The sequence below is a fragment of the Leptinotarsa decemlineata genome, unplaced genomic scaffold (assembly GCF_025532065.1).
Source record: "Leptinotarsa decemlineata unplaced genomic scaffold, Ldec_3_MD MMD2_tig00026314_RagTag_RagTag, whole genome shotgun sequence".
NCBI classification, from domain to species: Eukaryota; Metazoa; Arthropoda; class Insecta; order Coleoptera; family Chrysomelidae; genus Leptinotarsa; species Leptinotarsa decemlineata.
In genome coordinates, this window is record NW_027412684.1 from 15,236,247 (window position 1) to 15,255,219 (window position 18,973).

At 34.4% G+C, this 18,973-nt stretch overlaps 2 protein-coding genes across 3 annotated transcripts in view; one reads left to right on the plus strand and one right to left on the minus strand.

The window, feature by feature from the left end:
* The window catches only part of LOC111512496 (uncharacterized), a 208,887-nt gene that overhangs the window by 184,389 nt on the left and 5,525 nt on the right, over positions 1-18,973 (minus strand). The gene's annotated exons all lie outside the window — the stretch shown is intronic.
* On the plus strand, positions 35-15,464 carry LOC111510208 (uncharacterized). 2 transcript variants are annotated; one of them, XM_074181753.1, is made up of 5 exons: positions 35-191; positions 890-1,050; positions 1,304-1,543; positions 9,261-9,408; positions 13,828-15,464. In XM_074181753.1, exons 1-5 carry the CDS (start codon positions 106-108, stop codon positions 14,138-14,140), a joined length of 948 nt encoding a protein of 315 aa, XP_074037854.1. In that variant the 5' UTR covers positions 35-105; the 3' UTR covers positions 14,141-15,464. The 2 variants fall into 2 exon arrangements, with proteins under 2 accessions (XP_074037854.1, XP_023021875.2); XM_023166107.2 differs by lacking the exons at positions 35-191; positions 890-1,050; positions 1,304-1,543; positions 9,261-9,408 and adding exons at positions 10,647-10,818; positions 11,123-11,332; positions 11,540-11,862.

Below are 18,973 nucleotides of genomic sequence, written 5' to 3' on the forward strand. Positions count from 1 at the left end.
AGGCGTTTACCAAGCGAGCAAAGTTGAGGCGGAATATATTATTAGAGAGTAAGTCGTTGTAAGTGGTGGTTTTGTGTTTGTGAGAAATGTGTGTCTAGATTCAAAATGAGCAAGTGTCGAGCTGTGGGTTGCTGTAATTTGCAGGGTGATGTCGACATTCATTTTTTTCGATTTCCACTTGACGAAAAAAGGTATGTTTTTCAAGTATTCAATATGTAAGATTGAAGAAATGAAAATATAACGAAAATCATAAAATAAATTGATATAGACCATATACAGTGGGGTTATTGATACGCAGACTTTTTTTATGAAATTAATTTGATAAAATTGAACTTTACGAATAGTATATGCCTCAAAATAATCGGAGTTCCACTGGAAATCCACAAAGGAAAATAGTTGTTGCACCACATCAAGTTTTTGATTTGTATCTGTAGGAAAAAAATTACTTCTACTGAAATCTCTGCAAAACCCAAGTATCAAATGTTTATTCGAATAACCTTTTTTGGAGCCTACTTTCCATTATTTATATGTTCCAGATAATCTACTGTAAATATAAAATATGTCTATTTTTAGATTCTGTCATCAATAACAAAAAACATTAGAATTTCATTCGATTGACACACTTCATAATTAGCAACCCAAAACTAAGAAATTTGTATTCTATACTGAAGTTTTATATTACAACAACCAACCCAATAATATAAAAAAACCCAAAGGAAATAAACGTTTGCTAAACTACCTCTTTTTTGTCTCTTATCAAATTCTGCTTCAATCTATTTAATACCTATATTCATTTGTATTTTTCAATTGGTCAAGATCCTTACTATAAACACTAATGTTTCTCGAGACCAATAAAGATTGTTGTTATTTATATTTATATATTCTCTAGATGCACGCAGTGGAAGCAATTCGTGGAGTGTGTTGTTGATGTTCCTCCGGAAAAATGTTACAAAAACATGAGGTTGTGTCATCTTCACTTCGATGAGAAATATTTCAAATCAACCAAAAAAAACCGCCTAAATAAAGATGCAATCCCAACAATTCGTTCAGGTAAGAATAACGGTTCTTAATAAATCGAACAACGATAACGACCTTGGAAATTCCTTCCATTCAGTCACAGATTATAATTCTATTATAATATGAGACAATATCCCTAAATATGAACGGTTTTTGGACTACTTGCCGCATTTGCTAATTACTATATAGATCTGTAAGGTCAAGGAATTTTCAAGCCACATTTTCATTTGTAACTGGAAGTTACATTACATATTCGTACTAAACTTAAAAATTATATTTTCAACAGTTGATATACCGACATCGGGAAATGCTCATACAAGTGGGGACGTAAAACCCCTACGTCAGGGTGAACTTGAAGAAGAATCAGAAATCTGTATGATCGAGGAATCTTTCGATAAGGAAACTGATATGGACCCATTGGCGATGAAACTTGAATTAGATGAGGAAGCTCCAAGTTTGGAAAAAGCTTACAAAGATGAAGATGAGGCAATGTCAAATACTGATTATTCTCACTCATTTGATGGAGGTATGATTTTCTTTCGTTTTTCAGGACATGCAAATAACTATTTTTTTATATTGGAAGACCCATTTGCATCTGGAAATTATTTGTTTGTGTGTGTGATTTCCACATCTGAAAGAGTTTTTTTCAATATTCGATAAGATTTTTCATTTCCATATCAATAGACAACTTGAAACCCAACTACAATAATTGACCAAATGCAAATAATGTATGATGTCTTCAGTTAAGTAGATATTGTTAATGCTTTATATAAGTATCGTTATTAAGAAGATACATTTATTTATATAGACTAATTATATATAGCATTTATTGCAAGTGGTTTTTTATATTCTTTGTTGTTATCTTTGTATATAGACTAACCTATACCTACAAAGTTGTTATAATCCAGTCATTTAAGCTTAAATTAGGTAAGAATCTCGGAATTCGAGATACCCAGCTGTAAGTCTGTAAATACTTGTATATTGACTCCCTAAAAGTTGTCTCAAAACCTACGTATGTAGGGTGTAAGCAACTATTAAATTTCAAGGTCAAAGGTCACAAAAATCGGTTTTTTGCGCTTTTTTTGGAAATATCTCATTTCCTATGGGTTTTTTGCTATTTGTATTTATTATCAATATTGTAAAATACAAAATTCTCTACAAATTTTGCTTAAAAAAAATTTTTATACGGTGAATCGTTTTCGAGATAGAGGGCGGAGAGCGCGCGGTCACAGCATCACTTCATGTCAACCGGTGCCTCCGGTCGAAAACGCGCCATATATAGTTGATGAACTATCGATAAATCAATGATTATAAATATTTGTCAATTTTTATTAACTATTATATTATATTTTATCATTTTCTTCATGCATTTTTGAGAAACTGACAAATTTGGATGAACTATATAGCTGCAGCATTTGAGGAAGAAAATTGTTCGGCCCAGAGATTATTAGAGAGTGGAACTCAAACCTAATTGGCAGTCTATAATGCTCCGAAATCTGTGAAAAGTCTCGATCATCTTCGTTATATGCATTACGTCAAGTCTACAAAACTTAATAAACCTGTGCAGCTTTCAAATATTCCACCAACAAGAGCAGCTGCTCATCAACATTTCAACCGTGTTTCAACCAAGTTCAAACTTGGTTAGGACATGATTTGGAACCCCAGGTATGGGGTTGGGCAATGCGAAACGATTTTCTGGAGCCTATCATGACAATTTTACCACCTTCTCCAGAAGATTTGCTAAATACAATTTTCTGCAACTGCAAGAGTGGTTGTGGTTCGCGATGCGGATGCAGGAAAGCGGGCTTGCAATGCTCTTTAGCTTGTGGCCAATGTAATGGGCAAGCTTGTCTCAATGCTCTACCATATCAGAGCGACATTAACGAAGATGGAACCTTTGACCCCGAAATCATGGAAGAACTTGAGACAAATGTCGTTGAAGACGATAATGAAGACCAGTTTGAAATTTACCTATCAATACGGTGCACGAAGAAACATGCCTCCGCACCACTAATCGAAATAATTGACGTTGCAAGGTAACTCTTGTTCCCAAAACATCGCGGAACCTAAAATGTCTGCGGCTATTTTCATTGATTTGTAATATTGTTGTTCATTTCAAACAAGGATAAGATTAAGTTTTTCTTTGTAGAACATGAGCGAAAAAAAGTAATAGGCAGTTGAAGAATGTTGTTCGTGTAGTGGAAACGATAGAAAACAGTTTACAACAAAACATGCGACTCAGACTAGTTTCTGTCTGTTTGGTAGAATTCGAGTTTGTTTTCGAAACTAAAATAACTTTTTATTTGTTTCTTTAAACAAAACTAGTCGTCCGTCTAAAACAGTTAAATCTTTAATTTTCAGTGACAAAGTTTATGCACTAGCTAATTATGTACAGTGTGTGTATTATGTACAGTGAGCTATCAGAAGTATGAGATGTAGTGGAGTTATCAAAAAATGTTCTGCATAAAAGTTTTAGATATCAATTCATCGAGTTCTTTTGACGAATTTTTCAATAATTGGAATACATTCGAGACAAATTAATATTTTTTCAGGTGATCAACCTTTTTGGTGATATGAAAAAAAGAAATGTTTGTAAAGACATTCTGTTGAGAAGACTCAGTTTATTCGGGATTACAACGTGAAATTTATAAAATAATATAACGTTTACTTGAAAACAAAATTGATTAGGACAATATAGTTTTCACACATTGAATTTTCCAGTATCTCAGTCAAATTCTTTTTTTCTTTTTCTGAGAAAAATAAATGTATCAAGAGTTTTCACCCGTCTCGTTAAACAGACAAAAAGAACTCTTTTTGAATCAGTTTTCATTCAAAACGGGGACGGATGAATAGATACATTTTTCAACGTGATAACTTTTGAGCCGTTCGGTATAATCCCATACAATCTTATATATTTGAAAAGAACTTTTTCTGACGGAATATAAATGTGGAAAGCAATATATGTCATTCCATTGGAAAAACTCAACTTTGATTCGCCACACGTCTACTGAATATCCTATATACTGGATACCTAAAACTCTTATATGAAACAGTTTTCGATAAATTCACTCTTTGATCTCAAATTTTTATAATATATATGTGCACGAGTCTATGTACTTAACCGATGCATGAACCGACGCTGAATCGTTAGTGTTGCTTTGAAAAATTAGGCAACGAGTTACCCTCGGAGTAATCACGGCGACAGATCATGTGCATGCGCGTCGCCTGTTCAACCTGCTTGCGTGTAGAAGATAATGACAGTTGCGGCCGCTCGGTGGCCACGTTGCGTTGCGACGTACGTGTAATCGAAGCGTTTTTCATCGATCCGTTCTTCGTAAGACCCCTTAACACCGGAACAAGATGGCAGGAAGGTTCACCAAGGAGGAATACATGCTACTGATAAACACTATAAGAGAATACCGATCTCTGTACGATCCGTTACACAAAAATTACAAATGTAAAATCATCAGAGAACGGTCGTGGGAAGAAATCGCAGCTGTGCTCGGAAAGACAGGTTAGTTTTTATGGTGGAAGTTGACACGAACACATAGTACGTGCGTTGATAATTACTAAAATACATTTTGATAACGATGTTGTTTCGTAATATACTCTGAAGCCGGTAATGGTTAGTATAAGTCTGGTTGAGTCGTTATCTTAACAGCGACCTTGCTCGTTGGTTAGATACCTTATTAATTACTATATTTCCACAATATTGTACTTTTCAACTCTGCGGTTAAACTGAAAGTAAAGCGAATTCAACACCTATGAAAATACTTTCAACTGGGTCAAGCGGAAATACACTATTTGTTTATCGAATTCATCAGCTGACTATGGACACATAATCATAACAATACCCAGACAGTGTTGCCGCAGTTAGAATAATTCGTGGGTGGTTATCAACATTAGACATATCGGCATCTCCTAATATATTCCACAGAACTCATAATTGTAAGGCGGATTGACAAACTGTGTAATCGCTGAAACACTAAATATTCCATTACATTGGTGGCGCACTAATCAAGGTGCGTAACATAGGAAAGGAAAATGGGTAACGTTATTATATACTAAAACCAATAATGATTGAGAGTAGAAGTAAGCCCAGTTGACAGCAAACTCTTAAACTCGTCGTCAGGGGTACTAGAAAATACAAATTACAAGTTTTTGATAATAGAATATAATATAAATGTAAATGTACAAATTTTCGTCTAATCTTCAACCTCAGATTCGTCACTGTTGCTACCGCTATCATCAAAGTGAATTATGATTGGTTCAATATTGTGTTCAATACGGTTGTCTACGTCCCACATTTTTTGCTCTTCTTTTAAAACATGCTGCATGCATTTCTTCCAGTCTTCTGCAGAAACAGTTCGAATAGATTCTTGTAGGTGATGTTGCACGTCAACTAATTTAAATGTTCTGTTTTCTCGTGCCACATATCCTTTTACTTGCGCCCAGATTAACTCTATTGGGTTTGATTCACAGTGGTATGGTGGTAACCTTAAAACTGTAATTCCACGACTTAACGCCATTTCATCCACTGCGAATTTTTTATATGTGTCTGTGTGTAATTTTGTTAGCTGAAGTAGTTCTGCCTTTAAACTATCTTTGTTATATTGGATGTTCTTATTAATTAACCATTCTTGAATTGCTGCTTTTTTCCATGATTGTTTCGGTAATGGTTTTAAATGTCGACTATGGTATGGGACATTGTCCATGACGATGACAGACCCAGGTTCCACAAGTTGAATGATGCCTTCAAACCATTTTTCAAACACCTCCGCATTCATATCTTCATGATAGTCGCCTGTTTTCTTAGATTTAAATAATAATTCACCATTTGGTTAAAATCCACTGTCGCTTCCTATATGCGTAACTATCAGACGACTACCTTTTCCAGATGGCTGTTTTAACCCAACTGACAAACCTTCAATAAAGGCTTGTCGTGCACTTGTTATATTACCATCCTGCCATACTTTTTTGACCGTATGTCCTTGGTTAACCCATGTCTCGTCCATGAAGTACAATTTTTTTTGAGCTTCCGAAATTCGTCAATTTTCTCTTTCTTTCTCTTTCTTCTCCATGCTATTATTTCTTGACGTTCAATGAGAATGCTTTTCCTGTCAACTTTTCCGTACGTAAATTTCATTTCGTGTACAAGTTTCCTAAAAGTTTCTTTACCCATTTTTGGGACCAATTCATGATCGCTAAGTGCCTCCAGAACTGTTTGTAGTGTGGGCAGCTCATTTCTGAAAAAGAAACTGTCAATTGTTCTGCGTATACTGGTTTTGGCTTCTTCATCAACTGTGATTTTTTTTCGTCCTCTACTAGTTTTTGCCGTTTGTACGTCCCCATGAATTTCTGCTTCTCTTAGTATTTTGTAAATCGATGATTTTGGTACACCGGTATAATCAGAGCACATATCAACTAATTTATCTTTTGTAATTGTGGAACTTAATGATGTAGAAATGCCCGGTTGGTTATTCGGAGGTACACACGTACAATTACAGCACATATGCACAAAGTCATCTTTTGGTGGCTGATGATCTCTTTCAAGACAGTGAAATACTCGCAGTACAATTTGTTTTTCTCTTACTGACCGAGACTCCGACCGTTTTACCTTTTTCGACGTGGAAGGCCCGACCATGTCTCCCATTTTTTGAGCAGTTTGAGAACGGTGTAGAAATATAATTATGTAACGCTTAAACACTTATTAGCACTATTATTTTCACCAATTGTTATCACAACACGTCGATTGCTGACTAACTTAACTGTAAAACGTACAATTCACTCTGTATAATTCACAAACCAATAATACGCTCATGGCTGCAAGTACATTAGTGAGGACTGCAACGATGAGATGGAAGTTACGGTAAAGTGACAAAGACAGAAATATCGTTGCGTACAGCGTTGCCACTAGTTGTAATAAATATATAACACTATACAGAAAATAATGAATTTTAACTGATCAGTAATCAGGAAATGTATAAGTATTACTCATTACAAGCTCATTACTGATTTTTGTCATAAATAATACCTTTTAATCGTACTAGTATTGTGTATTATCTATAATTTGCCACAACCTACAACTCTACTGCTTACTATATTTTGATTCTGCTATAAACTGGTAACGTAAAATGTAGATATGACAACGCGCTTTACTCTCAATCATTATTGGTTTTACTATAGTTGCCATTTTTCCTCTTCTCAAATTAGCACATTCGTAAATGAAATAATTCATCGTAATACTATATATAAAATCGATTTGCACGATTCGAAGTATTACAATATTATTTTATAATAAAATGATACCATCACATGATGGCATCACATCATTGTTTACAATTGAGGTGGTGTTTTGTAATGATATACGTCTCAGCTACTTCTCACTTTCTCTTATACAGCTGAATATTGACGTAACTTGATCAGCTCCCATATATCACCGCCCTCTTGAAAGTAATCGACTATCTTGCGAGATTCAGAGATCAAGCAAAAGTTACCATTTTAGTACTGCTTGATCAAAGTAAAACTTTCAATTTAGTTAATTTCGATTTACTCATCAGCAAGCTCAAGTTCATAGGATTTCTCTTAAATGGATGACCAGCTATCTCACAGGCCGATCACAGAGGGTCAAACTGGATGATTACGCATGGTCATCTCTAAAAGTAACAATCTCAGGTGTACCGCTGGGAAGTATTTTAGGGCCCTTGATGTTTTCAGTGTTTATTTTTGATTACCCCACTTTCTTATCACATTGTCAAGTACTTCTATACGCAGATGATATACAGTTATATTTGTCTTCTCATAACACCGATAAGGAAAGTTGCGTGGCCAATATAACCACAGATTTGCACGAAACATTCCTATACTCGGAGTATCATGTACTGAAAATCAATCCAAATGAAACTTTGGCTTTATGCATAGGGTCTCAAAGACAAATAGTAGAAACTCAGTGTAACTTTAGGCTCACTCTCGATGACGCAGACATGGACTGGACAAACAGTGCTAAAAATCTTGGCGTAACCACAGATAGCTCTTTGTCTTTCCATGAATATGTCAGACATTTTCAAAGTATCATTCTTCAAACTCAAATCGCTATATACATATCAGAAGAAATGAAACTCGGGATAGTTAAAACTCTTATTTACCCACATATCGAGTATTGTTGTTCGGTGTATTACAATTTTTTGCCGCAATATAACAAGCGGCAGTTACAACGTATACAAAATGCTTGCATGCGATTCGTATGCTGTATACCATATGGCTTGTTCCCCACACCATGGGGAACATTCCACCATTCCACCAAGGACTCCAATAATCAGAACAACCATCTTGACATAGTAATCTGGATAGAGTCTGCGGATATCGAAGAGAAAATCTCGATATTTTATCCGTTTTTCCTCCTCTTTTCTGACGATTTGTCTCGCCAGGAGCTGAACGCTACACGACAAATATCGTTTTGCTCTGGTGATCGAGGACTACATCAGGCTTATTAGCTTGTATGAACCTGAGGGTCCTGAGGGTGACCTGAGAAAAGCGAACGTCAGGCGCTTTGATAAGCCAAGGTCTCCAATGTTATTGAAGAAGACCCCATGCATTGGCTTATCCTTGTGTTTCCGCAGAAGTAAGGTGCTCTCTGCGGCTTTTATCTGAGCTTTTTGCTGAACGGGTTCCAACTCTGTGACTGAGTTGTGGTCACCTCGTTCAGTGTCGAAAACTATAGAGAGTTCATCAGCTGCTCGGACAGCTGCCCTAAAGAGAAATGCTCCAATTCCTGCTCTCTCATGGTCACGGACCATGCAGAGAAGGGGATCCGAATTCCTGACGACTTTACAGGTTGTATCCAGTACCATTCCGATATTATTATTATTATTTGTCCCACATAAACGCACGAATAAACACATAAGCGCGTTCTTGTCCAAGTATATTCCGGTTCGCTCCGGCGTTGTTACAGGTGTGAACAAATTATCTGGGGGAATCACGAAGTGATCGACATCTGGTTTCAGAATTCGAGCGTCAGAATTGATATCGGAATGTATTACTGCCATAATGAACATTCGTTGTAACATATATCGTACCAACTTTTCACAATAACCAATAAATCCAAAAGATGTTTAGTATGCTAGTGCGATAATTATGTATCAGGATTTTCATGCACAGTTTTCTCTACAGAACAAATTCACGTGTTTACATTCTTAAACATGATTTTTATCAAAAAATACATAAAACACTAACGAATTTTTCAGTAAAAGAATGCCGGATGAAGTGGAGAAATTTAAGGGACCATTATATGAGGGGGCATTTGAAAAACGGGAACCGTCATATGCAGTGGACCTTCTACGAACCCCTATCATTTCTCGAAAAGATAAGAAACCATACTCAGATAAACGGAAGGTAAGTGACATCATGAACCTGGTTTCCGGGAGTGGCATTTTTCAAAATAAAAGTATCTCTATCTATAGAATATTTACCAAATGAATGTTATTTTCAATTTCTAATTCATCTCAAAACTCGTGATTATAGTAAACTCTTATACACAGTAACTAAAAATAACTTTCAATATAATGTAAATGCATTGAGTTGTAAAACAAAAACATTTATAATAACTCAGTGGTTTTGACAATACAAGAGATATAATATTTTGTTTGCCACGGCCCACCTATTTATTAAATTAATCGAGTTCATTGACTGGGTAGTTGTATTCAATTCAAAAATTTCATTCGGATATCAGGGTCATGTGATTCAACTGATTCTTCTTGAAAAACAAGTAATATTTTTGAGCTTTAAGCGATATTTTTTCCTTAGGTTATTTCTAAAAATAGTCTCGAAAGTATATGGAAAAAATATACTCAAAATTTACGACTGGTTATTTCATTTGAATTGTTTTCAGTTTTACAGTTGTTTTCACTAAATAAAAGTTTGGAATTCAAAAAACCTTAAAAAAACTTAGGTTTTGCAACGATTTTGCTCCAAATAATAAAAATTGTCATAATAATCCACATGACGTTGCTTACGAAGAAGTAAATATGAACGGAATATATTGATTTTTTTCTAAATGTAGGTATGCCTCATTTATCATAAATGGCAGAAATAGTTTCGTCTTAGATCAATGAAATTTGGTATGTGGTTATAAAATTGCAAAGAAACAACTTCTTAAAATGTGGATTCTGTGGAGAATTGTCCATTTTTATAGGCACTGACTAATAGTGAAAAGTGCTTGTGTTATGTTTGGTCTAACAAACCACAAAGTACAATTTACTATGGATCTATCATTTAAAAAAAAATCCATATGTTGCCGACTTTAATGGTGACACAGTCACTACAACAGTGAAGTTTATTTGTGAATGGTGTTTAAGATATAACCGGTTGGTATAGTCAATTTTGTTAGTTTTGACATTTGAAATTTGTTATATTTATATAAAAATGATAAATTTTGGTAGTCGAGATGAGTTTCTCTTCAATATTCCTCCTTATTTATATAATTATACAGAATACGTTACTTTATTTTTATGAAGTCCCATCCTCAGGATACGGCTATGCAATTTTCGATGCCACTGTTAAGGATTCAGTGCAGAGCATGTATGCTGCCATCTGACGGTCTTTAGCTATGAGATTTCAGTTCACTAGATGTTAGTTCTATGTGTATTCGTAGCGCTTTTATGATTTTTACTTTTTGCTGTGACGTATTATTATTTGTTTATTATTTATTTATTTATTCTTCTATGATTTAGTGTCAAAACCTGAAAGCTAGCTATTTCTGTTAAAATGGTAGTTATTTACACTTATATATCTTGAAATGTGAAGGTAAGTTTTTAAATGTTATTTTCCTAAAGTGAATTGGTAAAGGTTTAAAATATAATGATCTCTGCAAACTATATTTTGAAGGTTAGAAAACATCTACAACAAATTGACATATAAGTGTACTAGTAATTGAAATTTGGCTGTTGATGTTTTCTAACCTTCAAAATGTATTTTTTTAAAAACATTCCCATTTTATGAGTTCACAATTTTCAATGGGAGTATTCATTTTATATACTTGTTATGCCCTTCTGAGAATTTCATCAGATTTGCAGAAATCACCTCTTAATAGATAATTATATTATTTTAGTTTTCTATATGCGTATAGGCTGTCAGAGCCATGTACGTGAAAAAATGTTTCGTTCCAAAATGCCCCAATACAAGTTTGGATTTAGATAAAATATTCATAAGAGTTCCAAAAATAATGGAGGTGAGAAAGAAATGGTGTGCTGCAGTCAAAAGAACGAATATTCCTTCTACAAGAACACCTGATGTATTTTGCTGTGAAGATCATTTTAATGTAAGTTGTAAAAGTAAAGTATGTTTCGAAGTGAAGATGAGATAAATGTGTACTTGAAAACATTTCCGAATGAAAGCTAAATTTAGTTAATAGGTACCTGACTCATTCAATATATTGTTGATTTTTCTCTGAAGATTTGCTGGAATGTTGATAAATTTCATTGATGATGATGATGAATTATCCAAATTACAAATTTACGTTTTTCAGATGGAGAAAGATTCTGAGAACTGGTTGGAACATAAAATGGTCAAAATGAGATTACGTATGAAAAAAAATTGTTTGCCACATCTTAATCTTACCTCTAATGAAAATATTAAAGACTCCGATTCATCAGAGTTAATTCTTGTTCCAAAAAAAGAGAAAGTTGAAATGGCAGAGGTTGCTGACAAAACTCCATATCATTTTATGGGAACTGCTGCAAACATTTATCTTCCACCCACTTTGCGAGAAGAACCCAACGCATCACAAAGGGAAATTGGCATACAAGTAAATATCAAAAATCCAAGGAGATCGAAGAAAATTGGAACAAGGTCTGTACCTATGTCTCCAATCAAAGTTAAGATACAGGAAAATTAAACAAAAATAATAATAATCTTCGGAGGTGACAACGGAACCTGGGACAGAGTTCATGTTGTCAGAAGGCTCATCGACCTAGAATTCAATGTGAATACTGACTGTACCAATACTGTTGACATTAAACATTATTTATCAATATTAAAAAAAACTCTAGACTTTATTGGTATACTTTCTAGAGTATACCTTCTTAATTAATATATCAGTATCTGATTGTGTTCAATTCATTGTACCAAAAAAAAATTTGAATGACTTGCTTACATGACTGGATAAAGCAAGTTTTCAATAATGGTAAATAATATGTATAAAATAATGATTTTGAATAAAACAAATACAAATTCAAAATTGGTTCAAAATTGTGAAAATCTCTCATAGAGATAAATACTCTTCAAATTCATCTGTGGAATAAAAACATTCAGTTGAATGCTCAATTCAGTATTCATTTAAAATCTCACCAAACTCTTACGAAGGTTCAAAATAGACGAACCCTTCAATCTAGCAGACCACTATTATAATCTGCATGCAGTCATTGTTCACTGTGGTTCTGGCGTTATTACGCCTTGGTCAAAGACGGAACGGACTGGTTGAAGTTTGACGACAGTCGTGTCACTAAGTGTTCTGGATATTTTTTAAATTTGTTGGGGCCTCTGGAGACACCCTACATTTTGTTTCATGAGAGAGAGAGAGAGGAAATGGCAGATCAAGATTTTCAGATGATGAGTTGCTGCAAGTTTTTCCAGATTGCTAAATAAATAAAAGTGGTAAAAAACCATATAAAGTTTCATTTCTCATTTTTCACTTGTATGGTGCCTGGTCTAATCTGGCACCATATTATGATATTGTGGGAAAGATTTTAATAAGAAGTGTGAAGTATTGAATGAAACTTGTAAAATCTGGCCAAATTATTTTGATGTTCGAGATTTTGGCCTGAAGGTGCAAAATAAAAATGAATCTTTCTATACCAGGTACAGTTTCAAAAAAGATTATGCAATAGTTGAATGTTTGATACAGAAGGAGTATGTGAAATCATGAAATTGTAGTCGTGAATTTTTCAAAACACTACCAAAACAAAGTAAAGTTTAAACTGAAAGGATATATTTTTGGGAAAGAAAGCCTTTGGCCTTCTACTACAAACGGAATAAAGAAAAGTATTTTTTGTATAATTCAGCGTTCATATAAAAGTATTTGTTTCAAAAGAATTATTCTATGGAGTCGTTTTTTTTAAATTAATGCTTCCTTCCTTTCTTTGGAAGATTCCCACATTTTTGTATTAAGATGGAGAAGTAGAAGGTGAAAGACTTTATCCCGAAGTGAAGTTGCCTTACTATAACAAAAAAATATAGTTTGTTGAGGCCCCAGAGAGTATGAGAAGTAAAAATCTGCATATTCGAAAAGAAAGTGAAACTGATGTTTGAAACTTCAATTTGAAAAAAGCTATTTTGAAAACACACTGAACATTTTTGTTGATACAAAATGTCAGTATAATTTTCACTTATTTTACATACATATTTTCTGATTGAGACGTCTGCCTTGGAGGATCGGAAGTAAATATATAAGAGTGAATTAATCCTTTAGCTCACCAAGTTTAGATTTTTGAATGTTGGGGATGATAGCTATTAACGGAAAGACCCAAATTGTAACAGTTTTGTTGGGATTAATATGTAAATCATGATTTTCAGAATACATTGACAAATTCTAAAAGCGTATATAATTATTATTATTTATTTTCCTCTCTACATTAGATATATCACAGGGTATATTGAAAATCGATTAGATCTCAATGCCAATGAAAAATTGAGTATGAAAATAACAAATAAAAATGGGTCCGGGATGCTGCTTGAAGGTCACTTGAGTCATGAATTCCAATTTACTCATGGAAAAAAATATAGCTTGTTATTTATGCTTTTCAATTTTTCTTTCAGCTCCGGAACAACGGAACCCGACCAAAACGACGATGAAGACGACGTCTTTTCCGAAACGGAAGAAAAAAGCACCGACAGACCGAACATTTCCCACGACGCCCAAGACGATAGACTGGTCGTCACGACGGTTGTCGTAGAAGATCAGGACGAAACAAATGAAGACATCGACAAGTTTATGCAAAATATAGCCGCCAGGCTGAAGAGATTACCGCAACATTCCATCGACTTGGCCAAAATGAATATTCTCGCTCAAGTAACAGAGCTTGAATTGGAACAATCCTGGACGATCTCAGCATCAGAACCTTATTCTTAACAAGACCTGATGTGATTTTTGTTTTCGATCATGAGCTCACAATATGTCAACTTGGTGGGTACCAAGTTTTTCGGGTTGATGCAGTAGGACAGAAAATATTTCAAACATGATAACGTAACAAAGGAATCATCTCGTCATTTGTATGAATAGTTCAATAAGATAACACAATGTGGTAAACAACACTGTTTTTCCGTTAACCAACTGTCGTCCCCTTCCGAATGACGACCTTCAGAAGTTGTGCGAGCAACGGATTAACCAGGTCTTACTTTTTAAAGTGCGCCAACCCAACTGGCTACTGTCCCGCTACTGGAACAATCCTTCAACTTGTGTTGAGATTTCAACTGTGTGAGAATTTGAGGCTAGCATTGACTGGATGATAAACCATTTTTGATGACTAGATATAAGATATCCCACACCTGCAACCAATAGGCTAGTTCAAGGAAATAACTTGAACACTAATGCAGCCTTAAAGAAAATTGTAGAACAATAAAAACTACTTCGCTGTCGAATAAACCATTACTTTTTGTGTTAATTGAATACCTCTACAGCTGAAGTAGTGGCAAGACAAGAGATAGAATTTCAAGACTAGTAAAAACCCTTCTGACAAGGCATTCCATAACTTGGTTGGTGAAATGCGTGTTGTGAAGAAGGTAACATTTCTGGTATTTAGGAGCAGTGGAAATGGAAATGTATTCAGTGTCTGGGGAAAACGGATATATTGAAAAAAAATTTTTGTTTATGTGAAGGTAATGTAAGATGAGAAATAACCTTACTGAAAATTGGTATTTGGATTGCCTCCTGTCTGAAAATTCCATTATTTGCTCCTGACAAATAATACATTGTTCCAGAATTGAAAACATTTAAGTTTTTCAAAGAATATGGAGCCGTTTTTAATTCTCGAGCTGTTCAAGATATTTAAAGTCTGAAGCAGCACGTAGAATGAAAATAATAATTTGAAGACTTCTCAAAGAAAATAGTTTTGCTATTTTGAGATCATAGAGTTTCACCAATTGACAAAGACATAATTTTCCACCATTTACTAGTCTGTGACCATATCTATATAATTTTGTTACAAAACAGGTTGATATGATGTCTTTGTTGAAAATATTTTCTGTTCATTATGGTGCAGTTGATTCGTTATTTGAAAAAAAATATTTCTCCAGAATCATACTGTTGGAGAAATTTGGTTCATCTTTTTTTTAGATTTACAAAATGCATTTTATTTTTCAAGTCGGTATCTGCCGTTAGATTTGACATGATTTGTAATAGAATAAGTGTTATACTTTTACATTTTTTAAAAATATATAGATGTTTTTAATTTGAATTTTTATTTTCTCAAACCCACCTCTATATCACCAAAGCCCAATATTCATGAGTATTGGATTATTTCAGTAATCCTCAATTGCAAGGCCAAGCTTGGACATTGACAGCTGAATAAGAAATAACTTTTTGAAAATTAATAACAGTATTTATGATAATAATTTACAGTAGCTTCATCAGTCCAACTGATGAAGCACGTGTAGCAAAACACGTCTTGAATGAAATTTATAGTGAGAAAATTGAATGATTATTATCATTCTGCTTTTCATATGCAGGAAGTTACTTGCGACGAGTTTTCCAAATGGAAGACGTTGCACAGGTGCCTGATGGTTTTACTTCAGCTTTTTGCGCGGCAGTAGCTGGATTTGTTGTTGTTATTCCGTCGGGTATCTGCCACACGTACCTAATAAGTCGTAGGTTCACATGAGAGGCAAGTGGTAAGGTGTTTTCCACCTTAACTTGGCCATGTCATATATAAAGGATTGTATATTTAGGTGAGTAATTTATCTTTGTTATATACGGAAGGGTCACATATTTTTATTATTCGTTTCTTGAAAATTATGACTTTGAAACTCAAAATTTCAACTGTAATCTCGAAATTACGACTGTGAAATCGAAATTTCGTCTTTAATCTCGAAATTCCGACTTTAATCACGAATTCACGACTTTAATCTCGAATTTACGACTTTAATCTCGAATTCACGACTTTAAAACTCGAAATTTCGTCTTCAATCTCGAAATTACGACTTTAATCCCGAAATTACCACTTTGAAACATGCAAGTTTCGAGTTTAATTCCGAAATCACGACTTTGAACTCAAAATTTCAAATTCAATCTCGAAATTACGACTGTAATCTCGAATTCACAACTTTGAAACTCGAAATTTCGTCTTCAATCTCGAAATCCGTACTTTAATCCGGAAATTACTACCTTGAAACATGCAAATTTCGACTTTCGATTTAATATCGAAATTACGACTTTAATCTCGAATTCACGACTTTAAAACTCGAAATTCCGTCTTTTATCTCGAAATTACGACTTTGAGACTCGAAATTTTGACTTTAATATCGATTTCACGACTTTGAAACTCGAAATTTTTACTTCAATCTCGAAATTACGACTTTAATCCCGAAAATACGACTTTGAAACATGCAAATTTCGACTTCAATTTCGAAATTACGACTTTGAACTCCGAATTACGACTTAGAACTCGAAATTTCGACTTTAATCCCGAAATTACGACTTTAATCTCGAATTCACGACTTTGAAACTCGAAATTTTGTCTTCAACCTCGAAATTGCGACTTTAATCCCGAAAATACGACTTTGAAACATGCAAATTTCGACTTCAATTTCGAAATTACGACTTTGAACTCCGATGTACGACTTAGAACTCGAAATTTCGACTTTAATCCCGAAATTACGACTTTAAAACATGCAAGTTTCGAGTTTAATTCCGAAATCACGACTTTGAACTCGAAATTTCGACTTTAATCCCGAAACTACGACTTTGAAACATGCAAGTTTCGAGTTTAATTCCGAAATCACGCCTTTGAAACTCGAAATTTCGTCTTTAATCTCGAAATTACGACTGTAATCTCGAATTCACAACTTTGAAACTCGAAATTTCGTCTTTTATCTCGAAATTACGACTTTGAGACTCGAAATTTTGACTTTAATATCGATTTCACGACTTTGAAACTCGAAATGTTGTCTTCAATATCGAAATTACGACTTTAATCCCGAAAATACGACTTTGAAACAAGTAAAAAAAGCAGGGGGGAGGCTCCCCCCATCCCCCCATGGCGACGGCCCTGGTAATATTTATTGATTTGATGTTAGGACGTCGAATACAAATAATCAAAAATGTTCGATTATCAGTATCTTCAATTGAAATATTGAGAAGTAGTTTGTTGTGATTCTTTTTCTCATTATTGCATTTTTTATCATTCATCATTATTTTTCATTTTTATTATTTGTATATAAACCAAGCTACTTACACTCACAATCGAATAACAACATGTTTTTATCATTTTCCTTTAATTTTTGTCATGGTTTGTGTATAATTGTTCAGCCCATTTCCATTTATTTGAGTCGTAAAAATGTATTTCATAATCATTGTTCATTTACTCTCATTCTATTACATTATTTCATTTCTAACTAATCCATCCGAATATTTCAGTAGTGGTATTTTTAATAGCTCATTAATTTATTCTCGTAAATTTCAAATCTGTCAACATACTTTCTTATTGTTAAATAAAACCATCTCAATGTTTCACTATTTTCTACGATTTTGACTGAAAATTTTATGATTTACTACGTTCTCCTTTTTTGAACCTAGGAAACAGAGAGGCCACTTGAATCCCTATTAGTAAGAAAAATGCCACACACTTTTCAAGCATTTACAAACAGCAATTGCTTTAAAGAAAATGTGAATTATGACGCGTGTCAAATATCTTTATTCGAAAACTGGTTCTACTGGCCTACTAAGATCTCCATTCCCCATAGCATTTGAATAACAGCAAGTCATCATTGTTTTTTGTGAAGCCTCCTGCATGCCCCAAGCGGGCACATCCTGTCCAAGGATAATAAGGGGTCCGCGTGTTTTGTAGCGTAACCATAACAGTACAAAAGAACTCGACATAAAGAAAAGAAATGGGAAAAAATCCACAGAAAGACATACACGTCGATTACGTCACGCGAACGGCAAACAAAGTTCCCTTCTTATCGCTAATCCTTGACGTTAGTTCCGTTTTCTTGAGGCCCCCTTTCTGCAGATGTTCTACGGGGTTTCTTATTCCCTCCCAGCAGCTGTTCCCCGTTACAAAAACGTCTTTGTTATGATCCATATTTGTGCGCGTGGCTTCTTACCCGTCATTGTTATCGGTTGCGTCGACACCTTTTACTTTCGCATTGAGAAGCAGTGGCGACGTAGGTCGGACTTGTACGTATTTAAAATTGATAATAATAATGTAGATAATAATGTTTCGAGTACAAATAGTTGGGATTCAGAAAAATTCCGAATGTGAAGTAGTAATTTGGTAAAATTCCGAGTTGAAAGTCAGAAAAAAATCTGAGACTGAAGTCAGAATTTAACAACTTATTATCATTACTCTCTCTACCGTTCTCTAGCAACCATAACATACTGACAAAAAACAAATAATACATCACAATCAAAACAGCCCGAAAAATCCACCATGTATTTGTAATAGGGGAGCCCAAGCGGGGATTTCGGGATTTACTAAAGCGCGGCAGATTAATACACAGGGGGATACCTTGTACCAATTTAAGTACCTCCACCAAATATGAGCCCCATATATAAGGTCGCCTGTGAGGGATAAAGGATCAGATTAGTAAAAAAAAATGATCATCAGAAATTATCGAGCGCGTCAGATTAAGGTAGGGTGAGTTAATTACCTGCTAAAAAGTGTATATTCTAGTAATCTGACAATTTGAGAGTGACGTAAAGAAAGGAGAGGGCAGCAAAGTTGTAAAAAAATAACATCATTTCGAC